The sequence below is a fragment of the Gobius niger genome (assembly GCF_951799975.1).
Source record: "Gobius niger genome assembly, chromosome: 21".
Taxonomy (NCBI): domain Eukaryota; kingdom Metazoa; phylum Chordata; class Actinopteri; order Gobiiformes; family Gobiidae; genus Gobius; species Gobius niger.
In genome coordinates this window covers 17171197-17193880 of record NC_136872.1, presented here as the reverse complement: position 1 = coordinate 17193880, position 22684 = coordinate 17171197, and the positions used below count along the sequence as shown (strand labels likewise).

The following is a 22684-nucleotide window of genomic DNA, read 5'->3' as shown; positions in this document are numbered from 1 at the left end:
CTATGGATTTTGGTGTGAATTAAATGGTGCAGTTTTATAACCAAATAAACCTGTGTCGGCTGGTTATTCGAGCAGTTGTAAACCAGTTGTATGTGCTGTGCCACACCTCGCAATTTCGTGGGTCTTTATTTGCATGTGCCGAAACACAGAGTGGATAAGGAAGAAGAAAAAGAAAAAAAGTTGGAGGGAGTGGCTTGTGGAGCTTTGGCAGAAATGAAACTTAAAATAAATCAATGGAGCTGAAGCAGGTGAACCAAAGACAGAAGACAGAAGACCAGAGAGGAACCAAATCTGTGCAGCATTTCAGGTACATGTGTTTTTAAATATTATCTGAATGTAGAATTGGGAGGACACAAGATTCATCACATCTAAACCTATATGGAAATAAGCAAAATGGCTAAGAAAAGTAATGAAATGTTGTATTTACATTGTAAAAACAGATTCAAAATGACTTCACTGTGCTTTATTCGTCACCCTTGGGAGAAATTTGGTTCTCCTGCACATCAAGACAGTAGAAAAGTTTTGTGTGTAAGTCTGTGTTCTGTCTTGTTCTTCCTGAATGTACCGAACTTGTCTGTCGAGACTTAAACAGCAAAGAGACATTCATAATAAAAGGAAGTGTATTTATTTTTGCATTTAATTGAAGTGAGCAACTTGAACAAATGTCCAATATTTGTTGTGCCGAATAATTACGATATTTTATTTGTGACATGAATGGAAATGTGTTATTATTACGATGAGTGAGAAGTTGGTCAGATCTGGTTGAGCTGCAGGTTCAGGTTGTTGTGTTTTAGTTTAGCCCCTGGCAGGGAACGGACCACCCATAACAGAAGACAGGACGAGATTCACAAGACCAAGAAAGACAAACCACATACAACATTACAGATTCGATAAAAAAAACCTTCGCCCTCCTCACATACAACCAGAGAAAACACATCAACAACACAAATACAAACAAGTACAAACAAGTCAGTACCATCAATGTGAAACCAAAGAATACTGGCTACTTTAAAGATGTTTATTTCGTTCAGTTTTAAAGCCCTCGATGGTCGTGCATGTCTTTATATTGTCAGCAGGTGGTTCCACGGTTTAGTTTTATGTTAACCCCTTAACCCCCGCCTTTACCAAGTGTATTTCCTCCGGTTGAGCTATACAGGGTAACGCCTCATTTGAAGGCTAAGACCTACAAAACTAATCTAAGCTACTTCCTCATTATGATTGACACGGTTTCATCCTTTTTGGTTGTGTTGTGGTCACATTTTTGTGGCTCGATAACGTTACACAAAAAGAATGAAATGCGGCCAAGACACGTGGCAAAAATGTGAGAAAAATGCAACAACAAAGCAATGAAAACATCACAAAACAATGCAAGGTGTAGGTCTGAAGGTCTTAGCTTTCGAATGATGTGTTACCCGGGCCCATATTTAGGTAAAGCTGGAGAAAATGTGTTCAATTAAGTCGGGGGTTTAATATCAGACAATAATAAAGTGATATTTATTTAGCCTGTAATGTAGATTGACAAGTTATGACCTTTACTCGAGGAAACTGCAAACAAACTTCTCACTTCCCTCTATTCCCCCACTGCTCACTTCAGCCAAAACATACTGGCATAAACGTCATGAAATCTTTTTGGATAAACTGTGCCTACTAATAGAGACATAATAAGAACTTTCCATTTATTTCTTCAGACATGGCTTCAAGAGCTGCCTCACCAACACCAGCTAACTATTTGGAGAAGCAACTTTCCTGCTCCATTTGCCTCGAAACATTCCGAGACCCGGTCACCACGAGCTGCGGCCACTCTTTCTGCCAGGCATGCTTGACCAGGTGTCTGAGGGTGTACAATGATTCGTGCCCTCTGTGCAAAAATCACCTGAATCGCACCCCTGATATCAACATCGTGCTGCGAAATGTGGTGGGACAGATGCAGAAACAGAAAGAAGAGGAGGAGAACGAGAGGAGGGAGATGGAAATTAAGAAAAAGGAAGAAGAGGAGGAGAATGAGAGGAGAGAGAGGGAAATTAAGAAAAAGGAATTAGAGGAAGAAGCAAAAAGATTAATAGGAGTGCCCTGCGACGTTTGCCCCAAAATGGCCGCCACCAAGTCCTGCCTGGTTTGCCTGACCTCGTACTGCGAAGAGCATCTCCGAAACCATTCCACCAACGAAAGGTTCAAGGGCCACAAGCTGGTGGATCCCGTGGAGGACCTGGACCAGCGGGCTTGTCTGACTCATGGGCGCCCCCTGGAGCTGTACAGCAGGACGGGGCAGCGGTGCATCTGCGTGCGGTGCATGGAGGAGGGCGAGGAGGGCGTGGTGTCCATGGAGGATGAATGGGCCAGCAAGAAGGTAGATGTTAAAGCCATGATTTTGGTGTCTGTAGCTAAGCTTTAGGATCATGTTTAGTCATCTGGAATGTTCTGCAGTGTGGCTTTAAATAAAAAAAATGTTATCAAGGCTTTTACCAATTAACGTGTATTTTTCAAACAGGCAAAACTTGATAGAACAGTAAAGGAGCTGGAAGAGAAGGTCACGGAGCGAATGACAAAGAAGGATGAGATTGGTGCGGCTTTAAAAAGCTGCACGGTGTGTAACATATTTCAAGTTATTTATCTCAGTTTTCTGATCTACATCACAAAAAACATGTAGATCAGCTCCCAAAATAAGATGCTCCTTAAAACTATAATGTATGATTATCCTTAGGACCAGCTGGATGCAGAATGGTGGGACATCGAGGCGGTCTTCAATGGTGTTATTGCCGTCGTGGAGGCGGCTCAGGCCCGGGCTCTCAGTCCAGTGGAGCAGAGGATAAAGAGACTGAAACAAGAGGCCGAGGAGCTGTGTACACAACTGCAGACAGAGGCGGATGCACTGGAGAAGACCATCTCTGAGCTCAACCACATATCTACCTTCGAGGACCACATTCTGTTCCTACAAGTAAAACACAAATCTGTTTTTTGTTTAATTTAAAGGGATATTTCAGGATTGAATTCCCAAGTATTGTTGATTTCTGGATCTATATATACTAGCTGAGACCCGGCCTTCGGCCGGGCCTCGCTAGTCTCCACATTTGATATTCTGAGATTGTGAGTGATTACAAAGAAATGTCCAACCCGTCACACAGTTCAGCTGTAGACCAGTGGTTCCCAACCCATTCCAAAAACTGTGGCCACGACAAATGTGTAAAATAATGAATGCTAAAAATAATGTCAAACAAACTGCAATTGGAGTGTTTGATGCACCCGTGCTCCTTTCTTATAAACTACATCGACAATATTTTAGCTAAATTCAGGGAATAGAATTCAAGAGACAGTGGAATAATTATGGATAAATATTAGGGGTTCAGCTCTAACGGTTTGGGTCACGGTGCAGGACCCGTGGTTTGGTGCATCACGGTAGTGTACAATAAAAAAAATAAAGAGTAAGTTTTGAACTGAAATAGCCTAATGATCGTTGTTAGACAGTATTTATAACCTTACAATAAAAATGGCAATGCGTTCAAAGCTGCTTTAGAATAAAATGTACCTCTGGGCTGACAATACGTGAAAGCAAAATAGAAAACAAATGGTACAGCAGCAAAGGAAAAAAAAAGGAAAAAACTACGCAGTGCAGGCCATGCGCTGTTAAGTAGTAGTTATTTTCGCTTTTACGCACACGGAGGATAAATCAGTCGGAGCAGCGCGTTTGATTAGAGGCTCGTGTTTGAGCAGGTTTTGGGCAATGTTGAGCGTGTACTGTTTTTTCGGAGACAAAGCTTTGGAGACGTATATGGGCAGGATTGGATGTTAGGCATTTGTCTGCGTCTCTAACATTACGCAGCCCTGGATGTAAAATGAACCACAGCCTCGGTCACTGCAGGAGAGACTTAAACAAAGACACGCAGATGTGTTTTGGAGGATGTAACTGTACCTGTGCGGAGCGTCTGCAGGTTAGCGGTGAGTGACGATGACACACATCGCCTTGGTTGGATGCGCGCGCACACATACACGCGCGCACGCACACACACGCACAAGCACACACACATACGCACACACCGCCCTGTTTGGATGCGCGCACACGCACAGCACCACCAACCACGCACACACTCAGTACTGTCGCCAGGCTTCCTGGTGTTCCCAAACGGTCTCCCATCCCAGTCCTAACCAGGCCCTTCCCTGCTTGGCATCGGAGAAACGGTCTCCCATCCCAGTTCTAACCAGGCACTTCCCTGCTTAGCATCGGAGAAACGGTCTCCCATCCCAGTTCTAACCAGGCACTTCCCTGCTTAGCATCGGAGAAACGGTCTCCCATCCCAGTTCTAACCAGGCACTTCCCTGCTTAGCTTCAAAGTCGGTATGGGAAATAAACATGGCGGCGCCCAGGCGGCGGCCATTGAAATAGCGTTTTCTATAATAGATTTTTTTAAATTCATGCAGAGTTTAGTGGTCCTAGGCTAGTGCTAGGCTAGCGCATGTCTATGGTAACTAGTAGCCTGCATTAAAAACCTCTTCGAAATCATTGGGTCGTCCTCCAAACGTTGCCATATCTGATTTGTAGAAAGCTCCTTTGAGAATTCCACGTGTAGTAATGTCGGTCGCAACTACTGTAGATCTGGAGGCCTTCATCACATATTTTCCACTTTTTAATAGCTTTTTGTCACACATTTTCGTCACAAGTTGTATTTTCACACTTTTTGCAAAAAGCATTTATATGGCTGAAGCCAAACTGGAGAAAATGTGCTCGCTTCAGGTGGGGGTTAAGAGGTTAATGTTGGTTCAATATCTGAATGAATTGACTGCTTTTTCATCCCTGCATCCATGACCTCGGCCAAAGCCTTGGGTCAAAGAGCAAACGACCGGCGGCAATAATCTATTTTGTAAAAGTCAACGGTGTCAAGTAAACGTAAGAAAGCAGTTGCTCAAGTTATATTTGTTCTCTTTTTCTGTTGCAGGAATATCCGTCTCTGAACGAGCCCAGTGACACCAAGGACTGGGCCACCGTTGAACTGGACACATCCTTATGTTTTGGCTCCATGAGAAAAGTCACGTCAACAATGACTCGGCAGATTCAACAGGAAATGGAGAAGCTCACGGCCATTGGTAAAAAGATTAGTAAGACATTACTGAACAGGACTTGCATGTTTACTCTCTAAACAATTGTTCTTTTATTCTTTGTTGCAGAGCTCCGGAGACTTCCAAAGTTTGCAGGTCTGTAAAACTGTATCACCTCAACTGGGGATGTGGAATTACAATGCTTTTGATATTTTGTCAGCCAGGTGTAACAAGATAAAGGCCTATATTTGATTTATTTGCTGAATTGTCTTCTATGTGTTCTTTGCAGAGGATGTCACACTTGACCCCAACACAAGCCACACGCGTCTCGTTCTGTCCAGTGATCGGAAAGAGGTGTTTGACGGAGAGGAGAACCAGGACTTTGACGATGATTTGGAAAGATTTGACATTTTCGGCAGCATCCTGGGGTCTGAGGCGCTGGGCAGCGGGAGGGCCTTCTGGGAGGTGCAGGTGGGGGGCAAGAGCGGCTGGGACCTGGGGGTAACGTCGGCCAAAGCCAACCGTAAGGGGAAGCTGACCCTGAGCCCGGACAGCGGCTACTGGGCGATAGTTCATTATGAGGGGGAGAAGTACGCGGCCCTGACAGCGCCCCCGGTCGGTTTGCAGCCGAAGGAGAAGCCTCAGACTGTGGGGGTGTTTGTAGATTATGAGGAAGGCCTGGTGTCTTTTTACAACGTGACCAATCAGGAGCATATTTACTCTTTTGAGACGGCAGGTTTTGGAGATGAGATTCTGCCGTACTTCAGTCCACACGTAAAAGACGAGCGAAACACAGAGCCTTTGATTATTTCTAATGTTAAGTCTGTCCTAACTTCCTGCAGTGTATAACAGTTTTGTGAGATAGAAAAAGCTGTTTTTATTGAGCTATAAAGATTGAAATCAGATGAAATGCATATAGTTTGATAGAAACATGCCTTGTGGTGCGAGTAAAAAAGATTGACAACCACTGGTCAAGAGCAGTGGTTCTCAACATGGCGTCAGGTCAGAAGAAATGATTGCAAATCAAATTGTATAAATCCTGCTGTTTATTTCCTTTTTATTCTGAAATAAATGCTTATCAGACATTTTTTTGTGCCTCAATATGTTTGTTTTTATTTCTTTTGCATCAAATGTCAATCAGCCGAAGCTAAAAAACAATTCTGCTCTTATCCACAGACTCTCAAAACACACAAACTAGACTAGAAATGGCTGTGCTGTCATTTTATGCATCCAGGTGTCAGATGGGCCTATTTATGCAAAATGTACCTAGGCTTTTGTTTTACATCGACAATGTTTCTTCACTGGGTTTGAGGCCAGGTGCACATCTCACAGGGCCTCTCTGGAGTTTGTTCTCCCTGTATCAGTGGGTTAGGTTTGCCTCTGGCACGGATGTTTCACTTACCAACACAAAACATGCACAGTAGGCTGCTGCAAATTCATGACCAAGACACAGACTTAAAGGTACTATTTTATGATTACAAACAATGAAAGATGAATCCACATCACTAAAACGTTAGTTGTGGTCCAAAGTCATTCCTAACTTTTCTAACAAATCATGCTAACTCTTCACAGGGATGAGTTTATGGGCACGTTTCATTTGTAGGGTCACTTTTTAGAAGAAAAGCTTTATAAAATATAGTGCTTTTCATAGACTTCGTCACACAGCGCTTTACATGAGACCATATTACATTCACTCCACTCTCGGTGGTGGTGAGCTTCCATTGTAGCTTCAGTTTCCCCTGGGGGAGACTCACGGAAGCACTGTCGCGACTGCACAAATCTGCACCAACGGTCCCTCTGACACCACCATTCATCCTGGCCTAGTGTACATGTTTTTAGCGGTAGGGGAAACTGGAGTACCTGGAGGAAACCTACGCAGACATGGGGAGAACATGCAAACTCCATACAGAAAGGCCCCGTCATGGTGGCAATCGAACCCAGGACCCTCTTGCTGTGAGGCGAGAGTAGCCCTTTACACTGAAATTGATACAAAAGCTTAAATAGATGTTTTCCCATATATATAGGTTAAGATTGTAACCTATACTGCTGTGTTTTTTTTCTGTGCTGCCAGACAGTTTTTTACATTGCAGTGCATAAAATATGTATTGCCCAAGTTTTGTTTTCATTGCCAATCAACAAACACATTTACTAACGAATGGGATTTTAGATCACCCTCTCTGTGTAAAACTATATTACACTGTAAAGACTAATAGGCTTGCTTACTTGAGAAAAAACAGACACAGTAGAGTTACTTTCTATATCCAAAACCATGAATGAAAACAAGTTAAATGAATAATATAGTTTTTTTTCTTAATTTTAAAAATAATGTATTAGGTATCGGATCGGGACTCGGTATTGGGCAATTCTCAAAATCAAATGACTCGGACTCGGATCGGGGGCCAAAAATCCTGATCGGGACATCCCTAGTTAACAATACACTACACTACCCTTTAAGGTCTGAACATTTAATGCATTGCCACTCAGTATTTAGGTTGCAAGCTTTGTTTTCATGTGGTGGGTTCATCAAAGAAAACCAGGGAGTGCATATAATCTGCACACTCTGTGGAAAACAAACAAACAAAGCAAGGCTTATCTGTCACTGTTCAGTCTCCTTTATTGTTTAGGTTATTCAAGCGTAAAATGAAAAGAAAAGACTTCATGATAATAAAAACAGCATATCCATTATCAACTTGGGAAAATAGCTTGGAGGCCTGTTCCTTGTAGGTGCAATGATGCAAATAGACAAATAGTCTTCAAATAGGACACATATGGTATATCTGGGCACATGGTAAGTTAAGGGAGGGTCATCCATCTTCCTCTTAAACCAGTTTGAAGTACATACGTGTAGAAACCAAACAGCTGGACGAGATGCGATTTTCCCGAAATGAAAGTGAAACCTGTCCGAATGATGAAGAAACGCATCTGTCAGCCACGGGCACAGACGCAGAGGACGCGGCGGAGCGAGGACGTGCACAGGTAGCGCTGCAGAACTTCATTCTTATTTGATCATAATGCGTGAGCAAACCTGAATAATGCATATGTTTGACAAACTTTTACCTTTTGGCTCCGTGTCATAAACCAGAGCAAGATTAAGAAAGGAGTTTGTCAAGGCTCTTTAAAGTCATTGAGATGCAAAATGGCGAGCATCAAAATAACATTAGAAATCAGTATAAAAAGCGCGGCCAAATGTATCTTTCCAGTGCAACTATATTAAACTGCTCCTCATATATTTGAAAACCTACATTACAGCTTTGATGTTGCAATTTTGACACAAGACAGAGGCTACATGTGACAATCTCGAGACAAAAATCAGAGTTTACGCTCTTTTTAGGAACAGTTTCGTTGACCTAATCGGTTTTACGTGACGTGGAGGAGGCTACGTTAAGACACGATGAGTTAGTTACGCGTTCATAGGCTTTTACCTGGAACATAAAGGTCCTTCCTGGAGACACGCGTTCTCAAATGCTTTTCCTCCAAATGCCATCAGTAAAAAACACAAAGAGATTATTTCTTTAATCCTGGCCGCAAAAGAAAAAGTTCCATCGGCTAAAAGTAGGCTCGTGATTTAATTTCCTGCTGTTCGCATCCCTGTTTCCAGATGTGCCACTAGGGGGCAGCAGAATGTTCTGGCCAAACGCACCTGTAGAACTGCACACTGAGGTACAGCCCATTGAAGAATAATATACTTGTAGTTGCATCTGAAATATTAGCTGTTATATGATAAGATAGGACCAGTAAACATGGTGTGTGTTATTTGCTTTGTGGCTTTACATATCCGTTGCATCAAGGTGCTATTTTGCATAACATTTTGCCTATGACGTTCTATTTGTGGAGTTTTATTCATTTATTTATTTATTTATTCAAGACACTGGAAGGTATTTTGTCATATTCTTGGATGTTTCTGTAATCCTGCATCTTCAGTCCTTCTCCAGTCAAAATGCCAGCCCATACTCTGGTAAACTTCACACAGAGAAATCCATGATGTTTCTCTAAGTTTTTAAGTCTAGACATTTTCTCCAAACTTGTTCAGATCCTGTCAGAGGGGAAATTCACTTCCCTGTACAGATAGTAGAACACACTTTTGCACTTCCCTTCAGGCGTAGAAGTGAATTGTGCGCCCTCTGCTGGTGTATTGCAGTACATTTTACAGCATGATCTGGTTTATTTTCTTTACCTCTTAACCCCTCGCCTCAAGTTTTAATCCTAAGAAGACCTAGAAAACTCATCTAAACTAATCTTTTTCCTTGTGTTGTTGCCATGTTGTTGTTTTTATTGCTTTTTTGTTGTGTTTTTGTCACTTTTCTGGTTGAGGTGGAGGTTAAGAGGTTAAGTTACAACAACAATATCAAGGCCAGGGGCAGACTGGGACTGAAAAACAGCCCTGGACTCTGGTCAGCCTGGCCCAAATTAGCGTAAATGTGACACTTCCACAAATACATATGTTCACCTCTTACCCCCCGCCTTAACCGAGAGCATTTTCTCCAGTTCGGCTTTGCCCAAATCTAAAAGCTTCTTGACTGGAGAGCAACACTGTAGCGCCTCATTTGAAAGATAAAATCTAGAAAAGTAACTTTTTGTCACGTTGTCACTGCATTTTTGTCATGTTTTTGTTGCTTTTTCATTACTTTTTTGTCACTTTTTCGTTGTGTTTTCATCTCTTGTTTTTCGGGTTTTTTTCATGTTATTGTTGTTTTTTCATCGCTTTTTTGATTGCTTTGTCATCATGTTTTCGTCACATTTTGTTGTGTTTTTGTCACTTTTTTGTTGCTTTTCCAGCGCATTTTGTTTTTGGATGCTTTTCTTTTAACCCCTTAACTCCCACCTGAACCGAGCACATTTTCTCCAGTTTGGCTTTACCCCAATCCAAAAGCTTCTGGAAAAAAGGTGTGAAAATAGCAACAAAACTGAGACGAAAACAATGATGAAAATGTGACAAAAAAGTAAGAAAAGTTTGACAAAAAAGTGACGAAAAATTGATGAAAAAGTGGCAAAAATGTCACAAAAATGACAAAAGAAATGACAAAAAAAATGACAAAAAATGACAAAAATGTGACAAAAAAATGTCAAAAAAATGAAAAAATGTGACAAAAAAAATGACAAAAATGTGACAAAAAAATTACAAACATTTGAAAAAAAATGTACGAAAAAATGACAGAAAAGTGACAAAATTTGACAAAAAAATTTGACAAAAAAATGACAAAAATGTGGCAAAAAAATGACAAACATTTGATTAAAAATGTACGAAAAAATGACAGAAATGTGACAGAATTTGACAAAAAAAAATTGACAAAAAAATGACAAAAAGATGACAGAAATGTGATTAAAAAAAATGGACGAAAAAATGACAAAAATGTGACAGAAATAAACAAAAAGTTACAAAAATGAGTTGAATACCCAACAAAAAAATTATGGAAAAAAAATCTGATGACGTGAGGAAAAAGATCCTCTCGGTTCAGGTGGGAGTTAAGCGGTTAAGCTTTTAGATTTGGGTAAAGCTCGGTTACGCCCGGGGGTAAGGGTAAGGTAAAGTGAGAGGCCAGACCGGTGGCCCTAGAGCCAGTGGCCCTTCTGTGCTCTTCCAGAATGGACATATGGCCAGTCCGCCCCTGATCAAGGCCAAAGGTGTCTTAGCGTACTTTAAAAAGCCTGAGTAGGTGAATTATGTTTTATTTTCCAGCAACCATGTCGGATGGCAAGACCTTACAGGTGTGCCACTGTGGCTGGTCTAAGGTCACAACACACCATGGCTTGAGAACTCACCAGGGGATAAAAGGATGTACACCAAAGAAGAACGAAGCCAACCAAGGGCGCACCAAACCTGATGCAGCGCAGTTTATTTTCAATACGTATATGCCCAATTTTAGCTACAACATACCTCCATTTGACCAGCAGGGACTTATACACTGTGAGTACTTTCTTTATTCATTTGTTACTATTCTATATTTTAGAATCATTAACTGTGAATGTTGCTGTCGTTTCGCAATTACAGTAAATTTGGATGAAAACAGGGTTATTCCACAACTTTTACTTGATGCACTTGAAAACAACCAAACACAGGTACAGCATGTTGGTGAGCAGGTGGACCAATAACCAAGAGGGTCTAAATAAGTACAAAAGATGATAGCATTGGTTTATTCTTCTTTCAGCTCATGTTTCCGATCTCCAAACCACTGAAGGTTGAATCTCCCCAAATGTTCCGCTCACGTAAGTACCAAAATATCCATAAGTTATGTTAAGTCATTTGCTTTTGACAGCAACATTTTTTTTACATCACAGAAACTGAAAATAAAGTCGAAACCCGTCTGCCAGCTGCAGGCATGTGGCCTCAATCCATGGTGAGAAATGATAATGTTATAATGAAAAGTCAACGTTGTCAATTGAGTTCCTTTTTTCGCGAAGGTTCATTCCTGATTTTGTATTTACTTTTACACAATTTGAGAGAAAAACAAAATGAGTGTTGTTTTAACTTGACAGGTTCAAAAGTTCAGTAAAATATCGTAATAATATCATATGGGGGTAACACAAGTGTTAATGGGATGATTGGAGGGTCTTTCATCTCCCCCTGTGTCTCTGGCCAGAAAACCACAATTGCAACTTCGCTGCCACCGGACCGGAGTCACTAATACACACTAATGGAATCACGAAGAAGAAGCTAACAGGCTAACGGGCAAAGCTAACTTTGCGCTAACGTCACTTAAACAGTATTTACAGCCAAGTTTGAGTGAAAAAAATGATCTCCATTGTGTAGTTGTATGTACAATATCCCTCTCTCCCTTTGTCTTTTCTGTCAGCGTAGTATTTACACTCACGGACAATTAATGACTAAAAAAACATAGCATGCTACGACACCTGCAGTGGCGCTTATGGCCTCTAGGGGCATGAGTTACTTAGTTCTGCTTTAAGATGGTTATCAAATTTTGCAATTTTTTTCTCATATTGTGCAGCTCTAGAATTAGTTGAAATGATAATACTCCTACTTTGTGTCTCACATATAAAACAAGGTAAGAAGGAATTAAATTATCCTTTTTAGTGTAATAAAAAAGGATCTGGTGTTCCGAACAGATCTTTGGCCCTCAACAAACACCTGCACTTGGTGATTCAACAGTGAAAAACCTGCCCCGTGAGTGATACAAAATGAATGTGCATTTAAATAGTGCTTTTTAAACCATATCTAAAGGCTAAACTTGTCTTTGTTTAGTCTTTGGCTCAGCACAACAACCGCTCCAGTCTCCTGACCATGTGAACAAAACTCACAGGGCCCTTGACTCCATCGTAGGAGCACAACAGGTAAAATCAAAAACATTTTCTTTAATCAAAAATGTGCTTGTACCAGATGAAATATTTCTCCATCAATACACAAGTTATTCTTTGTTTTATTTTGTAGTTTGCAAAGCCGACATCCAGCAGGCAAACCTCCACAGCGAACACAGCCGCAACAAATGAAAAGGAAAACACCACATGTAAGCTACATTTTAGAACCTATTAATTATTTAATCATTTCATAATAAAATGTACTTATAAAATGTTTTTGTTTTCAGTGTTTCCCAGTCCACGACAGCCTTCTCAGCCAGTTCTCACACAAATATTTGGTCAAACCAGTGCACCGCAGGTAGATACATGTATTTGTGCAGAGTAGTTTCAGTGCAATATCTTTTATTTCATTTTATTGATTGACTGCGGAATTCTTCCGCAGTCAATTATTGGTTTTCATGTTCTTTATTATTATTCCTCTTCCATCTTTTTCCCGATTTTCTAGAGCTTTCAGCACCTTCATGCTTTGTGCAATTTATGCAAGTTATGCATCAAAATGTTCCGCATGTTGAGGAGAAGGGTGCTATTACTTTTGGGACTTCTGCAACTTACGGTTTTTCCGCAATCGGCCAAAATGTCGGAGATTTTTCCCATTGACTTATAATGGGGCTGCCGCAAATCCATGCTTTTCTGCACTTTTTTCTGCATTTTATGCAATTTCTGCACTTTATGCATGTTCAGCTTCTGCAACTTGTGGGTTTTGAGAAAAAATTGGCCTTTTGCAGTTTTCCAGTTTTTTTATACGAGAGTTTGAAATTTTTGCATTAGTGTGTATGTGGGAATCCAGCCAATGGGGAGACTCCAGGCCTTTCAGCCATTTGTGCAGCTTCTGCCAATCAAGCACTGAGGCCATTTCAACAGTTTGACCAGTTTATGGAATATAAAAGTTTATGCAACATTAATAATTTATGCAAATTAACCACTTTATGGGATTTAACCAGTTAATGCATTTTAAAGTGTTTATGTAACTTAAGAGTTTATGCCATTTAGGTTTTATGCATTTTAAAGAGTTTATGTAATTTACATACTTTATGCAAATTAACCCATTCATGCATTTTACCACTTTATGCAGTTTATACAGTTTATGCAACATGACATTTTATGCATTTTACCAGTTTATGCAAATTAGATTATGCAAATTAAGCAATTTATGCAATTTGAACAGTTTATGCAATTTCTGCATTCGCTTCCCGCAATTCCGCAGTCAATCGCAATGGCGCAGCCATTGCATTTCTAGTTATTTTTCTAAACTGGTTTAAATGTCTTAAATTGCAGGTCAACAGTAACTGGCCAAACGCAGCGACTGAAACAAGACAAGAAACCCAGCAATGTAAGTCGCCAGTGAGTTTTAGATAGAGATATTGCACAAAACAATATAGCTGCTGCTGACTGTAAATATATTTAAATATATTTATTGTTTTTAGGTAAAGTGCATCAACAAACCCTAAAATAGCAAATCAATCACTGTAAAACCTAAAAAGTCACTATACAGTTTGTTGCAAAGATTTTGAATCGTCCAAATTATTATTTCTCGATTTTTTTGCCCAGCCCTATTTTCTAGGTTCGCAACATAACTCACAGTATTTTACAGAGCAAGAAGAGTGTGTAAAAGTAAAACACAAAATAAAATGTAAAGCTAAGATTGGTTTTGAACATTTGAACTGTAGCAATAGTATTAAAGAAGTAATAAAAGGGGCTAGATGCAAGTTGGCCATTTTTATGCTCACGACTGCCACCTCAGGTCATACGTGTAACTGCACCTTCTTATATTAAGCTTGTGCATGACGGCAATTCAGACCCAAAGTAACAACTTTTTGAGTGACAGTGCAGGATTTTAGAGGCAGCTGTGGTGAACAGGTCTGAGCTCATTCTACACATTAGGACATGACTGGAACATGTAGGGGGAGGAAAATACATTATTTTAACTTCTTAAACTCTACATAGTCCCTTTAATGTTGTACAGTGTTCAACATACTAAAAATAACTTAATATTTTTTGCAGCACAATCCTTGTTTACGGGCCCCACATCTCAGAAAACATTTGATTTCAGCAGCAAACAAGAGGTAATCTATAAAATATCAAGATGTCCGTAACATGCAGCCTCTTCATGTCACAAAACTAACAAACCTACGCCATTTTATAATAATTTTCCATAGCCTTTCATAAAACCTGCGTCATTTACTCCTCAACACATCGCTTCAAACACAGGAGATGAATCAATGGATCAAAGTATGTGTTTAAACTTTACTGTGTAATATGAATAGAAGTGTGAAATCTAATCCTGAATCATTTATTTACAGGCTTTGGAACAATGTTACCAAACTCCCGCATGTTTGGCGATAAGCAAAGCCAGAGTGGGTTTAGTTGGTCGACCGGTGCACAGCAGGTTAATAATCTTCATAATCTTCCATGTTCATAAAGTTATAACCAATTAGAGACAAACAATGTGTTTTCATCTTTATGGATTCAGCTTCAAATGACAAAAAGTGAACCTCCAAATGCTCAAAAAACTGGAGCAAATAATTCACCTTCAATGGAAAAAACAGGCTTAAGTTTGTTGAAAGATTTACTTGTGTCTGACAGGGCACTGCAGGTAATGCCTTTTGTTTAGTTTTTTTCCTAACTGACCTTCATTATGCTTATAATTTATGACTTTTCACTTTTGTGCTGCTCTATTTATCAGCAGCCGAGTTTTGGTGCAAATCCTGTTGCTGCTCAAGAAAACAAACCACGTAAGAATTGTTATATATCTTACACTATATATAAGATTTTTATTGTCTAACAGCTCTTTGGCCCTCAAAAAACAGCACTTTCTTATTGCACCTAAATTCATGTAAATGTAATAGTTACACATCCCTTTGCACAGTCTTTGGCTCAGCACAACAACCGCTCCAAACGTCTGACTTCACAGGAGCACAACAGGTAAAAGTGTTTTAATCAACAATGTGCCTGAACCAGATGAAACATTTCAGTAGACAAGTTATCCATTGCTCTGCATTTTAGTTTGCAAAGCCGACATCCAGCACGGCTAACACATCTGCAACAAATGAAAAGGAAAACAAGCCATGTAAGCTTTAGAACATAGCTTTTATTTTCATAGATTTTATTTATTCTGTAATAAAATGTATTTATCATTTATTTTTTTCAGTGTTTCCCAGTCCACAACAGCCTGTCCAACTGTTTGGTCAAACCAGTGCGCCACAGGTAAGCTACATGTATTTGTGCAAAGTAGTTTCAGTGCAATATTTGATTACATTATTCAAAACTGTTTTATGTAAATTTCTTATGTTACAGGCCAACAGTAACTGGCCAAACTTAGCGACTGAAACAAAAGAAGAAACCCAGCAATGTAAGTTGTTAAAAGTAGCACAAGAGGGTCTTAACAGTATATTATGAATTGAAGCGTGACATTAAATTCTGAATCATTTATTTACAGACTTTGGAACAACGCTACCAAACTTTAGCTTGTTTGGCGATAAGCAAAGCCAGAGTGTGTTTAGTTGGTCGACCGGTGCACAAATGAAGAAGACTGAACCTCCAAAAGCTCAAACAACTGGAGCAAATAATACACCCCCAATGGAAAAGCCAGGCTTCAGTTTGTCTGACGGGGCACTGCAGGTAATGGCCTTTTTACTAATAGACCTTCATTAGGCTTATATAATTTTTGACTTATCGCCTTTGTGCTGGTCTTTATTTACCAGCAGCAGAGTTTGGGTGCTGCAAAGGAAAACCAGTCAAGTAAGAATTTTAATATACTCTGTCCATTTGAACTGAACACTTAAAACGCAACGCACAAGCAAAACAGTGACCGCTCGAGAACAAACTGAGGGTGCCAACATTGTGCCATCTTATGTTTGTGGCCCAACTGAAGGTTAATTTTATTGATGTAACATGAAACATTTCCATACTGCCTCGTAAACATGACTTATGCAGACGTAGTATTATAAAGATAAGCATTTATTATGTATACAGCAAATCAATGACCAACAGCTGTCAATGAAAGGATGAAATTTAGAGAGGGGGAGGTTTATACTTCAGTGTTTCTTTCTTTCTTTCTTTCTTTCTTTCTTTCTTTCTTTCTTTCTTTCTTTCTTTCTTTCTTTCTTTCTTTCTTTCTTTCTTTCTTTCTTTCTTTCTTTCTTTCTTTCTTTCTTTCTTTCTTTCTTTCTTTCTGAAAATGAACCTCGGTCTTTCCCAACCAGGGGTACAGGGACCTTAGAAGGTGAAACTGAGTAGAATTTCCATAAAACTTTCAAAGAAAAGTTCATTTTAATGATGTTTTCAGGTTTGAATTTGAGTGTGACACACTACTAAAGACGGAGTAATGTGAGCGAGTCCTCGAAGTACTATATAATGCTAAAAATAATCTAAGGTTTTCATTTCATCTTCCCATTCTGTTATAGTAAGCCAGAGGCAAGGCAACCGTAGTTCCTCTGACCTTTTTTGCGAATGTTCTGTTTATTCCCATTATATTTTCTTCAATATCTTTGGCAACAATGTAAATTCCTATTAACAGGAAGGCGGGGCTGACTGAGGTGAAGATAGAGGGAAAGTGCAAAGTGATTATTTATTTGTTTTCAGATATTGCAAGCCCACAAAGTCGGTCTCTATCGTTCTCAGCACAGTCGGTGATGACGACCACTGGTGCACAGCAGGTAATGTTCACAAACAACCCACAGAAATATAGTTATAATCGTCTCTTACTTCATTCAACTTCTTCTTTTATAGCCATTCTACCAGATCCCCACATCTCAGCCAGGACCAAAAACATCTGACGGTGCTTTGAAAGAGCACAGACCAGGTATTAAAAGCGAGACTTAAGTTTGAGTTCAAAACAGTTTGAACAACATAAACATACTACTGCCATGTTAACTTTCCTAACAGTGTCGTCTACAAGGCCTCCACCCACCACAAAACCCACTGGTGCATCTCAGGTATCGCCCCATCAAAGATACGCAGTTACAGCCTGAATCCTATGTGTGTTATTACTGTAGTACCATACTCACTTTACTTCTGTCCACAAAACAGACTGGATCGGTAAGAGAGGAGCAGTCCGGACCTGTAACTCCGAAGACTGTACCCCAAAAGGAAAACGAACAATGTAAGAGGCTATATCTTATAAAATAAAATAAATAACAATCTTCTGGAGGTATTCATGTTAGCTTATATGTTTTGCCTTGATTTTGTACAATACCTGATGATCGACAGTGTCCGTATTTCTTAACAGTTTTTGAAACCCCAAAAGTCTCTCACCAATCTGCTCCAGAGGGAAACAAAACCCGGAGAGCGCTTGATTTCTCCACTGGTGCACAACAGGTAACTAAATATACAGCAGTTCACCATTAATCATCATAGCATCATATTCTACTTTTTTTTTTACAATAATGCATAAATGTTTGTGAAAGAGAATTTTCTATTGTAGAAGAGTTTACATTGATCATCTGTGTAGAAAGGAGGATGTTTCATGTCATAACATGAGGCTTCATCAGCAACTTATCATCTCTATCAGACGGCGGGACTCTGATATGTTCTATAGCAGGCCTTCGCAAACTCGGGATGCGGACCTCGAGGTGATGTTGTCCGGACCCCGCAGTGATTTGGTCTAGACCCCGATGGCACTGTGAATTTTTTTTGCCATAGCAGTTAGCAGAGCATGTTGCATTCCCACAAGTGCAGTTGCAGGTTAGGCCTGTAGGGGCAGCATCATAGAAAGAGGTGCACAGTCTGCTGGAATGGCGCCACCTGGGGCGACAGTGGCAGATTGTAGAGCGTGTCGTCTCGAGATCGGAAGATCAGGGGTGCGAATCCCATCTCCTGAAGATGCACACTGTCGTTTTGTCCCTGGGCAAGACACTTCACCCTCCTTGTCTCCAGTGCCTGTGTATATTGGTGCATGAATGAGAGTGTGAATGGGTGAGTGGTTCCTTGCTGTACAGTGCTACAACATTCTACTAGAATAGTAGAATGTTGCGTGTATGGGTCTAGCCTGCTGCCAGAGATAATGAATTGCTGACGAAGCCTTGGACAACGGAAACGTCCACAATCCTAAAAATCCATCACTGACTGTAGATTGTACAATGGGGCATAACCATTAACAGAAGATGTAATTCTATATTTGTCAATGGCTTGGTAAATAACTGCTCATTTTAATTTCTCCCTGAGGCTCAAACCTCCATGGCGATCCCCACAACCACATCCCAAGTTATGCTGCCCCCAGTGGATGACACAAAGGAGACTGAAAAGCTGTGTCAGGTAATGAATAAATTTGACTATTTTACATGGACGATTTTGTGATCTTGAGGAAATTCCACTCATCTTTATATTTTAGATTCAACGGAGCCAGATGAAAGCAGAACTACATCAGATAATCCGATCCAGGGTGCACAAGCTGTCTGAGATCAGGTCACGTGTCAAAGCCTGCAAGGCGAGTGATGACAGGAATAGTGTTTTGAGTTGGCTACTATTGCTGGATGCGAGAAATTAATATCTTTTGTGTTTTGGAAACTCTCTAGGGCAGTTTGGACGAGGAGTGGCTGGAGATCAACAATGTGTTTTCAGACGTGATACAAGTCGTGGAGGAGGCGCGACAGAGAGCACTGCAGCCTCTGGAAAACAGGTCAGATCAACCTTTTAACAAATATATCTTAAGTTTTTTCTGATTTTGATGTACTTCTGTTAGTTTATCTAAGTATAGCTCATCATACATGCTTTTTAGGAAGGACAAACTGAAAAGAGAGTCTCAATGTTTAATCAAGACAATAGAGAAGGACATTGAGAGGCTTGAAAGGGCCATTGGGGAAGTGGACACTGCAGCAGACTTAGATGTGAGTAACCGCCCTTAAAAGACTGGTTTTGCAGAATACGTTTGTCTAGATGTAACGTTTGTGTTTTTTGTCCTCACCAGGCTGTCCCTCTCTCGAAGCTCAGAGGAAAAGACTCCAGTAAATGCACTGTTGACACGTCTTTCTCCTTTGGGACTCTTCAGCAGACGGTTTCCGCCATGATGGAGCAAGTCAAAGAAGAACTAGAGAAGCTTGCAGCTCTAGGTTAGTGAGAGAGGCAAAGAAACAATAATCTCTCTGTTCACTGACAAAACCTCATCTATTTATGCTTTTTTTCAGAACTTGAAAGAGCTCCGGCATTTGCAGGTATGTAGAGCAAGTAGAACATTGGATTTCTGTGTATCTTTAAGTTCATTTCATCGACAGTAGGTTCATAGTTGGTGCTGTAGGCTTTAGTCAGTCTCTAGTCAGTGTTGATAAGTCCTGCTTAGTCCAGGTTTATTACTGGTTTGGACATGTTTAAGCCCTGACTCCTGGTCTTAACTGGAACCAATCTTCATTTAGACTTGGTTTAAGGTGAGACATGGTGTGTAAAAACTTTTTTTCATACAGTGGTCTATTTTGAGATAATTAGCTTGTTTTCTCCCATAACATCTTAGTTTTAATATTTTTAAAGACTCACACTATGACGTTTTGTCCACTTGCAACCCGGAGATTTAAAACTAAAACATTGCAATGCACCGTCCAGTTTCCATGTGTATTTTTTAGATCTATTCTACAGCAAAAGTTTCAAATTGATATCTCTAAAAAGCACCTGCAGTGTCTGTTAAAGCTTCTTTATTGTTGGTTCAAGCGTCACATTCACTGTGAACATACTACGTAAAATGTGTTGCTGTTCTTTCAAGCAATGTATTACCACAATGTATTACCAATGTGAAAGGTTGCCTCTTTCCTCTTTGGACAAAGGGTTGTGGATTCCTAGTCTGCCTAACCTGTGACCCCTGGTAGAACTAAGCTAAGGATTAATTGATAATCAATGAAAACTGGTCGTGGTCATACCGCCTTTGCGATGCCCAATCCCGTCAGACCTTGGAAGCTAAGCAGGGAAGGGCCTGGTCGGTACTTGGATGGGAGACCGTTTAGTAACACCAGGAAGCCTAGCGAATGTAGTGTGTGAGTGAGTGGTTGGTGGTGGTCGGAGGGGCCGATGGCGCAGACTGGTTGCCTCGCTTCCGTCAGTCTACCCCAGGGCAGCTGTGGCTACAATAGTAGCTTACCACCACCGGGTATGGAGTGAATGATTAATGCAATGTAAAAGCGTCTTTGAGTGTCCAGAAAAGCACTATATATAACACGATGCATCAATATTATTATTATTAAAACTGAAAGCATAATAATAACTGCTGAAAATGTCATTGTTCTGCAGTGGACGTGAAGCTTGACCCGACCACCGCTCACCAGTGGCTCGCCGTCTCCAAAGATGGAAAGAAAGTCCAAGATGGCGGCCAGATTCAACAGCAGCAGCAGCTTCCCCTGGCTGTGGGGAGGTTTGACATGTTCGGCAGCATCTTAGGAGCCAATGAGTTCAGGTCGGGGAGGGCCTACTGGGAGGTGCAGGTGGGGGGTAAGACGGGCTGGGACCTGGGCATAGCATCGGCTAAAGCAAACCGCAAGGGCAAGCTGACCCTGAGCCCGGACAAAGGCTACTGGGCGATAGTTCATTACAAAGGGGAGAATTATGCGGCCCTTGCAGCGCCCCCTGTCTGTTTGAAGCTGAAGGAGAAGCCTCAGAAAGTCGGGGTGTTTTTGGATTTTGAGGAAGGGCTGGTGTCTTTCTACGACGTGACCAACCAGAGTCATATTTACTCTTTCACCAAGTGCAGCTTCAACGACAGTATCTTCCCGTATTTCAGCCCACATTTGAAAGAAAACGGTAAAAACTCTGAGCCCCTCGTCATCACTGCTGTACAAAACTAGCATTGTTCTCACTGTATATTTTTGTTACTGGGAAACACCAAATGTTATAGTAAATAAATACAACAAGTGCAGCTACAAGTGAGACAAAGCAGCTAAAATAGAAATGTTACAGAGTAGAATTAGTGATGTACACTCTGAGCTTGACTTGAGTGTTTTTTATTATTGACATATTTGAAAATGGTTCTATACATAAATGTGTGTATATTTTACATATTGGGTTCATGGTTATTTTAAGAATACTTTATACTCCAAATATTTTGCCTTTTATAGAATCAAATAATACAATAAATGGATATAGTGGGAGATTATAAAGAAGGGAGGGATCATTGCAAATACATGGCCTTAGTCTTTTCATGTCAGTGGGTGACACTATAAAAGGCTTACTGAATATGTTTGAGACTTGCTAATGTTTGTCTAAAGATCATGACTTTACAGAAACATGTAAACACACATTTACACACTTTCAATTTATTGGGTAAAAGTGTGTAAAACAATTTTGATAATTTTAAAATTTCTGTTGGCTTAAGTGAGTCTTTTTTATTCACTGTTTGTCCTACTGAGTGATTTTGTTTTTGTTTTTGTAAATTCAATTGTAAAAATTAAAGTAATTGTTTTCTTTTTATTTGTCCAACATGCTTTGATACATGTGTGGAGAATGTATGGGCTCTATATTATTTTGTTCTATTATTATTTTACATGTCGGAAGTTAACTAGAAAGTTTAAATGAAATGAAAAGCGGTGCTGCTCTCATCCTTGGATCCCCAAAAACACACAACAGAGGGGCTGTCGTCTCACATTCTTGTGTCAGAGAGGTAGGTGTATGTGGGCCCAGACAGTCTTTCATCACCATGAGGGGCCTTTCTCGAGTTTTTTATCGCTGCATATGGGTTGTTCTTCATTAACACAAAACATGCACAATAGCCCCCCTGCAAAACCATGATTCATGCATAAGACGCTGACTCAAGACCAAGATGTATGTGAGACTCTTCAAAGGCTCCTAAGGCTACAATCTGGTGTGGCTCGCTTACATGCATGAGATCCATGTGTGTTCATTAAAAGGTGCATTATGTAACTTTTTAAGTGAAAAAAGAAATCTTAATATTTGTGCATATTTGACCTTCAAATATGCACGCTCCAAGATGTCGCTCCAAGATCAAATGTTTTTCAGCGTTCGGACCAGAAACTGTCCAGAAACCCAAAACAATTGATTCTGGAGCAACATTGAGGCCACTGTGAGGAAAAGCAAATGTGCTGCATCCATACAGCCACTGAGCCACTGAAAGGTAAAACATGCACAAATATGAAGAATTCTTTTTCCCCCCAGTTAAAAAGTTACATAGTGCAACTTTAACATCCCGACCAAATAAACAATGTCAATGTAAATAAGCTGTCCATCTGCACCGGTCACTCCATCTGTAAAACAAACGCAGGGCTTCTCAGTAAAGGTACGTATTTGTTGGTGTAAAGGTGCAAATAAAAAGCCATCACTTCAATTTCATTGCACCGCGTAGTGGAAATTATTATTTATAATAATAATAATAATAATGCATCGGTTTTTTATAGCGCTTTTCTGGACACTCAAAGAC

The 22684-nt window shown here is 40.3% G+C and overlaps 1 protein-coding gene and 1 long non-coding RNA gene across 2 annotated transcripts; both read left to right on the top strand.

Moving 5' to 3' along the window:
* Nucleotides 1-269: 269 nt before the first annotated feature.
* LOC306981008 (uncharacterized protein) lies at nucleotides 270-21127 on the top strand. The gene is made up of 14 exons (XM_079580554.1): nucleotides 270-307; nucleotides 1689-2347; nucleotides 2489-2584; nucleotides 2702-2935; nucleotides 4929-5076; nucleotides 5158-5184; nucleotides 5318-5871; nucleotides 18502-18591; nucleotides 18668-18763; nucleotides 18852-18955; nucleotides 19055-19163; nucleotides 19244-19385; nucleotides 19461-19487; nucleotides 20548-21127. The coding sequence occupies exons 2-14, from the start codon at nucleotides 1691-1693 to the stop codon at nucleotides 21096-21098; spliced, it is 2835 nt and encodes a 944-aa protein (XP_079436680.1). The 5' UTR covers nucleotides 270-307; nucleotides 1689-1690; the 3' UTR covers nucleotides 21099-21127.
* Nucleotides 14512-14926, top strand: LOC306980572. Its single transcript, XR_013794033.1, has 3 exons — nucleotides 14512-14568; nucleotides 14640-14725; nucleotides 14810-14926. It is a non-coding gene; the product is annotated as an uncharacterized lncRNA (long non-coding RNA).
* Nucleotides 21128-22684: the final 1557 nt, after the last annotated feature.

Excerpts from the sequence above, each read along its gene's own strand:
- LOC306981008 (XM_079580554.1), top strand. The coding sequence starts at position 1,691 with ATGGCTTCAAGAGCTGCCTCACCAACACCAGCTAACTATTTGGAGAAG. Across the intron at positions 18,592-18,667 it reads AGACTGAAAAGCTGTGTCAG|ATTCAACGGAGCCAGATGAA; the intron begins GTAATGAATAAA and ends TTTATATTTTAG. Across the intron at positions 19,488-20,547 it reads AAGAGCTCCGGCATTTGCAG|TGGACGTGAAGCTTGACCCG; the intron begins GTATGTAGAGCA and ends ATTGTTCTGCAG.